At 40.9% G+C, this 12,374-nt stretch overlaps 1 protein-coding gene across 1 annotated transcript in view; it reads right to left on the minus strand.

Annotated features, from left to right (window-relative positions):
• LOC138296506 (CD109 antigen-like) overlaps positions 1 to 12,374 on the minus strand; it is an 827,002-nt gene that overhangs the window by 153,063 nt on the left and 661,565 nt on the right. Inside the window, exons 25-26 of the mRNA XM_069235677.1 lie at positions 11,809 to 12,040; positions 4,786 to 4,957 (exon numbers count right to left, since the gene is read on the minus strand). Coding sequence (XP_069091778.1) covers positions 4,786 to 4,957; positions 11,809 to 12,040 — 404 coding nt within the window. The remainder of the gene's footprint in view (positions 1 to 4,785; positions 4,958 to 11,808; positions 12,041 to 12,374) is intronic.

Below are 12,374 nucleotides of genomic sequence, written 5' to 3' on the forward strand. Positions count from 1 at the left end.
CTGTCCAAGTAGGGACCATATTCCTAGTCATGGCAAGTCAGATACATATTTTAAATGAACCTGTGCTCACCCTGTGGTAGCTTGGCACAGAGCAGGCAAGCAGGCTTAACTGAAGAGGCAATGGGTTATGTATTTGTGTAACACACACAGTAACACAATGAAAACACCAGAAAAAGACTCCAAACAGGCTTTGAAAAATATAGAATACTTAACTGAGTAAAGCAAGTTCAAAGAAGAAAAAGGAGGTTGAGATATTATTTTGAAAGAATAAACAAAAAAAAGAAAAATAGTGCTTACAGGTCACTTGCGGTCAAAAGTTCACTTGTGGTCGCGAGAGATTGGTGCAAATCCAAAGTTCGGGCCGACCACGACTGAGGGTAGGCCAGCTAAATAACCCATGCAGGGCCCACTAAACCAGTACCTTTGATGGAGCAAAGTGTCAATGCCAAGGGTATGATGCTTTGATTCGATCCTCACAGCTGGGTCCTGCCTCAGCGTTGATCTTCACTAAAGTAAATGAGATGCGTCGTCGTCAAGGGCATGATGCTTCAGTTTGATCCTCGCAGCTGGGTCCAGCGTCGGTATCCAACTTCAGAGTATACTCGTCAGGCCACGCAGGTTGTGAATCCACTGTCATTGAACAGCTTCTGTGTCGAAGGAGTGAGGCAGCAGCATTTGCACTGCACTTGAGGCGATACATCGTTTGTTCAGAAGTCAGCTTCAGAGCCCATGTCTGAGGTTCAGGACTGGAGGGGGCACCTCAGACAAGGGTATGAGTCACAGATGGCAGAATCCAGCAGCACCAGGAGTGCTGCAGGCAGCCTTTGATGTCCCTGAGACTGCAGAGGAACATGGGCAAGCCAGCAAGCCATTGGAATCACTCTGGGTTCAGTAAGATGAGCCCAGCCCTTATCCTCAGCATGGCAGATATCAGCAGGTAGAGGGGCAGTTCAGCAAAGGAGAGAAGCGGTTCCTTGGAACAGGCATTCCAAGCAAAGTGGCAATCCTTAAAGCACAGCAGTCTTTACTCTAGAAGAGTTCTTCCTAAGTCCAGAAGGGTACTACTTTGGTGAGGTCAGAGACTCAGTACTTATACCCAAATGTGCCTTCGAAGTGGGGGTGCCTTTAAAGCAGCTCCTTGAACTGCACAGAGATCCTTTCTTCCTAGCCCTGGCTCCAGACAACCAAGAGGAGGTAATCAGTACTTTGTGTGCAGACAGTCACGTTGTTTAATTGTTAGCTACTCTACACCCTTCCAGCCAAAGAAGGTCCATCCGAATACAGATGAGTACTTTGTCATACCCATCCTTCCTGTGTTTGCAGCTGTCTAGAGGGAATGCACAAAGTGTAGCTAGGCCAGGCATGTATTAGAGATAGGCTGCAAGGCATACAAAGCAATAGGAGCAGAGAAAAGCCCACTTTCTAAAAGTGGAATTTCTAAAATAGTAAAAATAGTTCAAATAGTAATGTTAAATCTTTACAAGTAAAGGGAATTTATCCTTAAAATTCTTGTGATATGAAACATGATGTAGCTACGCTACTCCTTTCTGATCAGGAAATACAAATCAAAAGTATTTTAAGGAATTCCCAATGCTGGCCTATGCAAGGAATAGGCCGCACAGTGGTGAAAAATGACTTTGGGAGCCTTTCACTACCAGGACATGTAAAACTTAAAATTACATGTCCTGTCTTTTAATTGCATAGCACCCTACCCTATGGGTGACCTAGGGCCTACCTTAGTGTGACTTATGTGTAATAAAAGGGGTGTTTAAGGCTTGGCAAGAGGTTTAAGTTCCAGGCCGAAGGGGCAGTGAAATTGCACACACTGGCTCTGCAGTGGCAGGTCTAAAACAGGTCTGAAAGGCTACTTGTGTGGTTGGTAGTATTTAATTTACAGGTCCTGGATATATGACATACCACTTTACAAGGGACTTACAAGTAACTTAAATATGTCAATTGTGGATACCCTAATGTTACCATGTTTAAGGGAGATGCACATGTACTTTAGCACTGTTTAGCAGTGATAAAGTGCTCAGAGCCCTAAAGACAACAAAAAGAATCAGCAAAAATGTGAGGCAAGCAGGCAAATAATTTGGGGGAAGATCACCTTAAGGCCGACATGTCTAACAAGGGTCAAACATAATATGATGTCACTTCCTATGATGACAGCAAGGTCAAAGGGTATGTGACATCACGTTCGCTACCCCTTGTATTTTGATGAATCGAAGTCAATGAACAGGACCAGGCCTCCATTTTGTAATGGAAGGAAAAAAAGTATTTCCCTATGCAAAACCTAACCACACTGTTTTTCAATCACATACTCAACACAAATCATATAATACAAAAATCAACTTCCATACAGTATCACCACAATATAAGGCTCACAATTCGGATAAAATATATAACACCATTTATCAGTATTCAAAATGAATAACATTGGACATCATAAAACCTTATTTTCAACCCAACCTCTTAAAAAAAAAACACATATCCACAAAATAATACTATGTAATTTTTTTTTATCAAAGAAACAACAAAGCCAGGAGACAGACACAACGAATAATATGATTTTTATGTATATTACTGATCAATCCATGTTGGAACCATTCAGTTTCCAGACCAGTTTTGCCCTGGTACATTCCTGCAAAGGAAAACAAAAAACTGCAAAGTTCAAGGCACTGAGGTTCTGTCTTTTTTAGGGAGCATTGGCAGGCTGCTGCAGTTCTCTAGGAGTATTTTGTTCAATCCATGGCTTTTCCTCAGGATTTGGTAGCACTTGAGGTACTGCATATTCTACTAGAATTCTTCTCTCTCATGATCTTCAGCAACCTCTGGCCTAAAGAAGAAAGATCTAACGAATCAAACAGGTTTCACAGACAGAACTATGACTGCATTTGCAGGAACTCTGCGCCACCAGTCCTAGGGTAAAATGTTGGAATGCACTTTAAGGCAGAGCCTAAGGCAACACTCTCTAAGACTTTCTGAGACTGGCAAGATTTTTTGGCGCAGGACATAGTGAAGTCTTCTCTCCTTTTCAAATTTAGGTAGAAAATCTCATCAGAATCGGACAAACAACATGTTCTAGAAGATAAACATGCCCTTGCACCACCAGCGGATGCCATCCCCTTAATGAGGCACTCATAACAGAGGTTTGAGGGCCACAGCAATGTATTTCCTTTAGATTGTTACATGAACTGTCTGTGTATGCAGTAATGTAAGTAGCGTGTCAATAATTCAAGCAGCAAAAAGGGGCCCATTGCCACCGATTGGGTAGGTAAAGATAGCCATAACTGAATAACAGTGGACAGCTCACACCCTTGAACCAGGATGCATCTGGTTTTGAACAGGTTAGGAATTTGGTTAAATATCAGTAGAATAATGGTTTGCTGTTGCAGTCCTCTAGCTCATGTTTAGAAGGAGAAAATCTGCAGAAGGATTTCCATTACCACTCTTAACTCCCTCTGCCTCCCCTTTAAAAGTTGAACATTATGCATTAGGTCAGTCTAGGACATACAATACATTTCACCATCCCAGTACTCCTGACACTGGTCATAGGCCAAGAGGTGACTGGAGGAAGCCTGATACCACTAAGTCACTTCAAACATGAGTCACTGCAATCTCAAAGTCGGCATGATTTGATGTGGCTCCATGTGTCTATCATATGTTTGTCTTTTCTACGTTCACTACTGTACTATATTCAAATACCAATTCAACCCCTTGAATGTGTTGGGTTTTTTTAAACATAATTTACTTATTCATTTAATTTATTGCATAGGACAGGCTTGCAACATGTAGCTTCTTCATAGCAGCAGTTCTTATGCTGTCCATGTTTCAGGACTTCTTATGATGTGCCAAGGCATGTTGATCTGTGTGGGAGTAAAGCCCCCTAATTGATGTTCAGTGGCGGGATGGGAAAGGCCGAATATATTTGGGAGAGCTTTATATGTTTCAGAGGGCGAAGCTGTCGTTGGGGACTCAGGAGGGAAGGGCTTTATGAGAAGGCTGATTTTCTTTTTCTTTTTTTTAATGATGATACGTTTAGTTGGTTCGTTAGGTCTGGTTCCTTAGGTCTGAACTCAGCAAGTACGAGTGAGTGCACACATGATGTGAACTGTTCACCTTTGATGTCACACAACACTGCATATTTTTTTTTTAAACTTTAGAAGCTTTGCAAAGTGTGTAACTTGCATAATATTAAGAAAAAATATGCAGCTTTATCTACTCTGTGTAGCAGCAGGAAACCATTCCCACTGCTGTGAAGGGCTACCTAGGGAAGTAGGTCGGCTGCCGTCTCTCAACGCTGACCTACATCCCCTGTACCAAGTCCCACCTTCCACACCTACACAATTAATTCCTCCTTCTCTGCCTTCACTGCACAACTGTGAAAGGTGGTTTGCAGCGCATGACATCATATAATTTCTTAACACAGAATGCCCCACCCATGGAACAACCTGCAGTATAAAATACTTACCCTTAGCTGGACTAGATAGTTACAAATCGCTTTAAGTAAAGTGAGCAGATTTCTCCGCCATGAGTCAGCATGGCTTGAATATGCCTGCCTGAAATGGCAGGCAGTGCAGATCGACTACTGTAAGTCATGTGGTCGAAATATTTAATGTAGCAAATTAAATTGTTATACACTGTGATTCGAAACTCCTGTTCTCTAAGATATCACATTTAGGGCGACCAGATTTCTTATGGCAATCAATTAAGTTTGCTCAAATGCACGAATACAACCAACATGAACTTTTAATAGTTCTGAATATTGACAACTAGAACTCTTACTCGTTCTGTCTGCTCTTCCATTCAGTACATCCAGTGCTAATCGTGCCTTCGTGCTGTTGGCCAATGATAAGGCATAAGTAACAACCGCGAGGGTATAGTTACTGGAAATTCCTTCTTCAAATTTCTGTTCAAGAAATTCCAAAGCTTTTGACACATGAACTTTGTAGTATCTCTAAAAACAAATAGTAACAACATAGGTTTACAGCTTGTTTCAATATGTAAACCTAAATTGAAATCTGTTACACTTTCTTTAAACCCTGTGACAGCTAATCACAATGGTTCATCAAAAATATAGATCATCATCATGAGAATGTCATTGCCCTGCTTCAGGGTGCACATTGTAACAAGCAAAGGCAAAGTCGGTAGTTCTGGCTTTAATTAGTTTAATACATGGAAACAACTTTTGATCATACCTGTATTTGCTTGTTTTCTCCTTAAAGCCAGACCTTTTGACTTTGGTGGTGGTAACGGTGAAATGGGGATGGTGGTAATAGTGGTGGTAACAGCAGTGATAATTGTGGCATTGGTATTGATGGCAGGAATATAAGTTGTGCTGTTAGTAATAGTGGTGCCAATGGTGGTGCTACTTATGGTGATATAATGGTGGAGGTGGTGATAGTAAAGGCAGTTATGTTGGGTGTGGTGGTAGTGATAATGGTCGTATTAGTGGTAATAGAGATGTAATGGTGAAGGTAGTGTTGGTGGTGGTAGTAATGGTGGTGGCAGTTGTAAAAATGGTGAAGGAAATAATTGTGCTGGTATGTAATGATGAAGGTAATGGTAGAAATGATGGGAAAATGGCAGCTGTAGTAATGGCAGACATTATGATTGCTGTAGTGGTGGTAGTGGTCATTGGCAGTAGTGATGGTAATTATGGAGGAAGATGTAATGATGGTGTTAATGACCTGAAAAGAAGCAGACCTTTGTGAAAAAAACACAGCTAGGTGGCCATCTAAAGATCAGGTTCACACTTGAATACTGACAAAAATATTAAATCAAGCTACTGTGGTAAAACATGTCACAGAAAGGATTGCTTTCTCTATACAGTGCATGCATGATATGCATTATTGTATGTGTGGTGGCTAAACTGATTCTTTAGATGTAAAATAGTCCATCGATCATTAAAATACAAGTACTCTGAGAAGGTCATATGATGCTGAAAACAGCACATAGTATATGGATAGAGAGTAATACGACTATGTGTGGAGCTAAAACTTACTGTATATAATTTGAAAAATTGGTAACAATATGTCATGTGGACTGCTGTACAATCACAAACCTAAAAATGTTGGGTGATATATGTTATGAGGTCTGACATATAAATAAACACAATGCAATTTACAACAAATTATGCGATTCATAACACAAATGGGTTTTACTTTGGAAAAATGTATATATTGCACTATTTTCCTGGAATGTGCCTGTGTTTTTAATCCTACACATATGAAACCTCTGTTCTTCTCAAATTCTTTCTTCTTAGGGTTAGAGCATGGGTGATATTTCTCTAATGTATTTTTTCCTCACAAACAAATGTTTTTCAACACCAGATCTTCCTTTTTCTCAGGAACCTTGGAAATCGTGAGTGTTCTGTCCACATTCATATATTTTCTCACTGCTCAATTGGGCCAATGGTTGAGGGTGGGGTACATTGGCACTCATATCTTCGGGATCTGGCAAGCCTGACGTTTAGTAGCACTGGTGGCTTCCTCTGAGGAAAGCTTTCAGCCCCAGCACTTCCATTTACAAATTAAGCACTGCATTTTCTGCATCACTTACATCGCATTCACAGTGTGCAGAAAAGTGTGGTAATGCCATTCAAAGTTTTTGGGATCACCCACTAAATTACAACCTTCAAGGTGTTTATCTCAATACCTTCAATACTGCCAATAAGCCTCTGGGAACACCCTCTTTGTGTTTCCAACAGTCATGGCCTGCGGGTGTTACAGGGGTGGGGAAAGAAGTGGGGGTGGGGGAAATATTAATAAAATATATATATATTTTTAAACGTACCTAGAAGCTGTTCTCTGCCGCCGCTCCTCCGTTTCCTCAGCAGGCTGCAGGCACAGGCTCCCAGCCTGCCCGGTGGCCAATCCTGCTCGGAGCAGTGTTAGGATTGGCTGGGAGAATGTGCCAGCTTTCTCTAGCATGGCAGCAGTGTGCTGGGCTGGAGATAACCTACTGCGTATGTGTGTTTGGCAGGGCTGAGACTGCTTGCCAAACACACATGCACACTGAGAGGAGTGCACAATGCACGCCCCTCGTCCCTGTCATCTCCAATGCCGGCCCCTTTGACAATCAAAGGATAATAAACTTAGATTATTATCCTTTCATTGTTAAAGAATTTGCAGCGGTTGCTGCTGGCGGGGGGGGGGGGGTCTCTCCTCGCAGAGGAGCCGCCATTTGTTACCAATGCAGAAAGGCTGGACACTGTGGACATACTTCACTAGTACCTGGCGTTATGAACTTCGTGTGTACGTCATGCTGACGCACAGAAAAATCTTTCAATACCGTCACGTCATGTGTACGCCTGTTTCCTCGAGTCAGGCATCTGTAATATCAACACAGCAACTGCTGTGTTTCATTACTTTCATATCCAATATTTACTGCTGTGGGATAGCCTTTATCTTATATACAGAATAGGGGAAACAGGATGAGTTGGAGATACTGTGCAAGTCATGTAACCCGATGAGATTGCTTGTTATAGCTTCCTAATGAATGTGTAAGATATGCTGTATTTCATATAGTGTAAAGTATAACTCTTAAATTGTAACACTCTTTGTGTTGTGTTATGTTGTCAAATAGTCCAGATGTGCTGGGAGCACTCTGATTATCTTAGGTATTTTAGTGTAAACACCATGTACTGTTATGTTTATTGCTCCACAATAATTGTTTTTTTAATCAGGAAAAGGCAAGCATCTTTTCTCCTAATGTAGAAGACAGGTATTGCCATATAAACTTTCCGCTGCCTGCCTATAACAGGCCACTAATCATTATCCATGACTCTTCTCAGTCCTGCACTTTCTAACAGCCTTATTTCCCCCATCAGTGCTTAATTTGTAAAAGAATAAGTGCTGGTGCCCAAAGTTTTGCTGAGAGCCTGTGGCCGATGCCATCAAAGGTGATGGTATAGTCTTGAATCCACCCTAGGCCTCTGTAATCCACCCAGAGACACTCCCTGCCTCTTTATCTCACTCTTGCATGTTCTTTTTTATCCCTGCTTTTATTGGCTCACTATTTTTCCGTATTTCTCTTCCTCCTTTGTCATTTTCTCTCTTTTAATCTGGGTCCAAGTGTCATAAGAAAAATAATTGCTGGCCTCCAAAAATAAGTGCTGGTGGGCCACACTTGCGACCAACGGCACAAATTAAACAGTGCCCCCCAAAACTAGATCTAGTCATGCATCATCATTCACATAATGATACACTGATTTAAATCTCAGGTGGCAAATATAGTTTTTAGGATGCCATGGAGAGGCTCCTTCTAACCAGACAGGTGCCTTGTGGTTAGAGAGATCTTAACATTACACCCCTTGAAAACTTGCCAGGGAACTACCCATAATGTGACAACAGTTTATTACTCTCTCCCGATTTCCTCACTCCATTCCCCTGATAAGAAGACCACATTTTGGTTCTATAAAATCTCCATCCTTGTTTTGGGCATTTTCATTCTAGGAAACACGTTTTGAGAGTGGTGAACAGATTATCCTTTGTCTGAAAATGGGGCATGTTTGCTAACATTTCACGCAATGCAGCACAGCAAGGCAACCTACTGTGCTAGGTTGCATGAAAGGAAGACATCAGGACTGTGCAATAGTTACAAAGCTATGGCACATTTCTGCTGCCTACTTGCTCTGGTGCACTGTGTGCTGCCTTGTTCTAAATTAGGTACTGTTGCACCTTTGTTTATGGATGCCCACATTATGAGCATGATTGTTTTGTGCAACAAGAGACACCTTCCTGCACAAAAACAATGATGATCAAAAGCGTTTTCCTTTTTAGGTTGAGCATAAGCGTACAGCCTCTTGCATACTTTAGTATACTTCATGTGGCCTTAAAGCAATTGCATTTGTTTGTTTCAGTATCCTTTAAAAATCCGTGCTTGCTAGTGGTCAGTCCTGCCTCTTTGTCCCTCTTTTTCTTTCAGAGCACAGACTAAGAACTGTATATTTCCACTTTGGTTCTTGCTTTGACGGACCACTATATAATTTATTTGTTGCTCCTGTCACACCGTGGGTGTTTCAGGCACATAGCTGCTTGAATTTTATTGCAGTACTCCCACCTCCTCTCTTATCGCTGAAATGTTTTTGCATTCATCCTGGTGCTGTCCTCATCTCCCTGTGGCTCCTCAAACATCTGCTTCACCATTAAACCCTAACAAAAGCCAGCTCCCAGGCTCGGCTTGTTTTCTTTTTTTTCAGGCAAGCCCAGCACATGCTTTTGGAAGTGAGGGCTCTGCGTTTTCACTTTTGTGTAAACAGAGCTGTAAATGTAATTTCGTAGCCAGTAGCTGTACCTCTCGTAAATGTGAGACCTACTGCATTGCAAATGCTTGTTCTATATGTGATGCATTCATTCAGGATATGGAGAAAAAATATATATCCTCCTTATGCCTGGATCTAGGAGGTGTATTATTTTGACTCATTCCTAGGTTTTCAACTCTTTGTAAATATCGGAACAATCCATTGGTGGATGTGTGGGACCATCAACACTCCACCCATGGAATGCCTCCCTGCCGCCAGATAACACAAAACACCAAAATGAGTTGCCCTGCATTACTTTGGATTTACTAAACCATGTGGAGCCACGCAAAGTGGCTTTGAGTTGCTTAGTAAATCCCAGTTAAGGGGTTGCGTTGCCTCATCACCTTTTCATGACACAAGGGCAACACAAGCTCTTAATAAATCTGGCCCTGTATTTCGGGAATACTTTCTTAATGATGGCATTTTTTCCTGGTAATATGGAAATACTTAATCAATGCTTCTTGACCACTCTACAACCCTTTTTTAAGTTGAATCAGCTAAATAAATGCAACCTTTTAAACTCAATTGTTAGCGCTTTGAGTGAAAATGTCAGTGAAGCAGTCTCTCCACATTACAAAGCATGTGTGCGCTCAACAAAAAACTGAAAAGGCTCTATTACAACTTAGGTGCAAATTGCATTGTGACTAATTTTTACTATTTACTATATTTACTGTTTGTGAGGGGAACAATAGCTAGTCGGTGTGTATGCTGCACCCATTCTCAAGTTTGACACCTGGGATTGGGAAATTATGTGAAAATTGCTCATAATTTCATTCCTACTGTGATGTGCTAACATCATTCTTCTTCCCTCTAGATTTCAACCAGCTTTATTGTGGGGGCAAACACTGCATTTGCTTCCAACATGTATTACTGTCTCTGGAACAACTCCACTTGGTAATCAAAACGGGAAATGCCTCTCAAGGGTCAAAATATGTTTCTTCCAAATATTAAACAGAGGTTAGTAAATGTAACTACAGCAAGCATATGCAAAGCCAATACGTCTTATCTTTTACCTGTCAATGCAGACAAGCTTTGGAAGTGCCTTTTTGCTGATGCTGTTAAAAATCGGCAAAAGAAGAAACAAAAAAAAAAATGTCTTTTGCTGAGGCTTTTCAGAATCTGCAAAAAAAGAGCAATCTCAAGCCTGAATGCATGCGGCATTAGGCCTGGGGCATATGCTTTATGATGCTACAGAGGACAAGCATGATACCATAAATATGATGTGTGCACACAGCATGCGACAGAAGCCATTTTACTTTGTAATTGTTACTCCAAGATGTCGAACACAAATCTTGCAGTGATAACAAAAAAGAAAGTGTGTGAATGTGTGTTTTAAAAAAAAAACTTTTTGTTTTTAAAGGAGGCAAACACTGTGATGGGGAAGATACGGCTAAACTAAGCAGTAGGGGGGATATGTATCAGTGGGGCAATGAGTAGTATAGAAAAGAGGACAGAGTAGCAACAGAGAAGTGTGTGGTGGGAAGAGTGGAGGAAAAAATAAAACTAAGTAAAACCAGGGCAGAGAGGCGCTCGAGAGAGCAGGAGATAAGCTGGGGAGCAGGAGGAGGGAACACCAGGGTGCGCACAGAGGGCTGTTATTTGACCAGAGAGAGGAAAAAGACTCCTGCACTCTCATGTAGTGCTGAAACAAAAAATAGCTTCCTGAATGCAAGCAGTTGAATGACACAAGTTATCAGAACACAGTGAAGAAGTTCTCCAGACGTGGGACAAACAAAGAAAAGTGAGGTAAGCCATTAAAGAAGCACGACAATGAAATAAACTGGAAAGTAGCAATAGGCAGTGTTGATACTTTATTTCCATGTGTAGGATGGTATGCCTTATTGCACGGTTTTATGCGTGTTGGTTAAAGCCATGAGGTAAAAGAGAGACAGCTGGTTCTTTACATTTTCTTCTTTCCTCTTGCAGAAAAAACACAATTAATGGTGTGCCAGACCATTGCAGAGAATCACTTTTTTTGTTTTTGCTTATGCTACAAACATGGCATCAGGTCTTTGTAGTGAGAGTACAACTACAGGTTAGACTCCTATTAAAAAAAATATGTTTTCAACATTGGTCCCGAAACCACAAGTTTATGTATAATTGGGCCAACTCACAAAGGCATTTATATGTATGTGAAGTTGTACTCCTGTAGTACTCTGTTACGTACTCTTCTATGCCTTTGCGAATGGCTCCAAAATATTTAGTAAGGAAGCATTCAGGAACTATACCTATGTAAGAAGTACACGTAGAAAGGACTATGCTCCCATTTACTATAAGGTTTGTGCAGATTCACAAAGGCAATTATGATTATGTAAGGGTACATAAAAGAGTAGTCCTGTAGTGGTACCTCCCACACTCCTAAATGCTTTTGTGTATGGACTCAATTGCATCTGTTGAACTCTTAATGTATTGTGTTATGGTAAACCCCATTTAGTGCAAATCACATTTAACCTGGAGTTCATGACTAAATGCCTCTTACCCAGAAAACCACTAAATCATCTTACCCGGTATATCTCATCTTCCAAAAGTGCTGTCAGTATATACGCAGTCAGAGTGATTGGGCCATTAAGTCCACCTTGCAGCTCAGTATGTATCACATGTCCTGGTTCACTAAATTCTCCAGTGATAATATCCTGGTACTGCACAAGCCACATTACTGCTGATTGAAGCACTGCTTGATCAATATAAATGAATGGTCTGGCCTGCAGGAAACATCTTAAAACAAAGGCAGACAACCTAGAGAAAAGGGACTCCAGTTATAAAAGTAAGGTATTTATATGCATTCTTTTAATTAGAGGTTCATTGTCATTGTACTGTAGAAAGTGAAATTATTTAAATTATTTATTATAAACATTTCTTTTCATGCTTTTCTTAGCAACATACCTTTCTGGTTCACAGACAGCAGTTACACTGTGAAACTTTATTTACATACTTTGGTAGCCAGTTAGACTCTCAAAATATTTAAGTGACAGACTTCAGCCTGAACCCACCTACATTTTTGGGTCTGGTGTTAGTCAATACCTTTAGATTTTACTAAAGTTGTATGTATAATATACTTACTTAAAGGGGC

Source organism: Pleurodeles waltl, chromosome 5, assembly GCF_031143425.1.
Source record: "Pleurodeles waltl isolate 20211129_DDA chromosome 5, aPleWal1.hap1.20221129, whole genome shotgun sequence".
Classification (NCBI taxonomy): Eukaryota; Metazoa; Chordata; class Amphibia; order Caudata; family Salamandridae; genus Pleurodeles; species Pleurodeles waltl.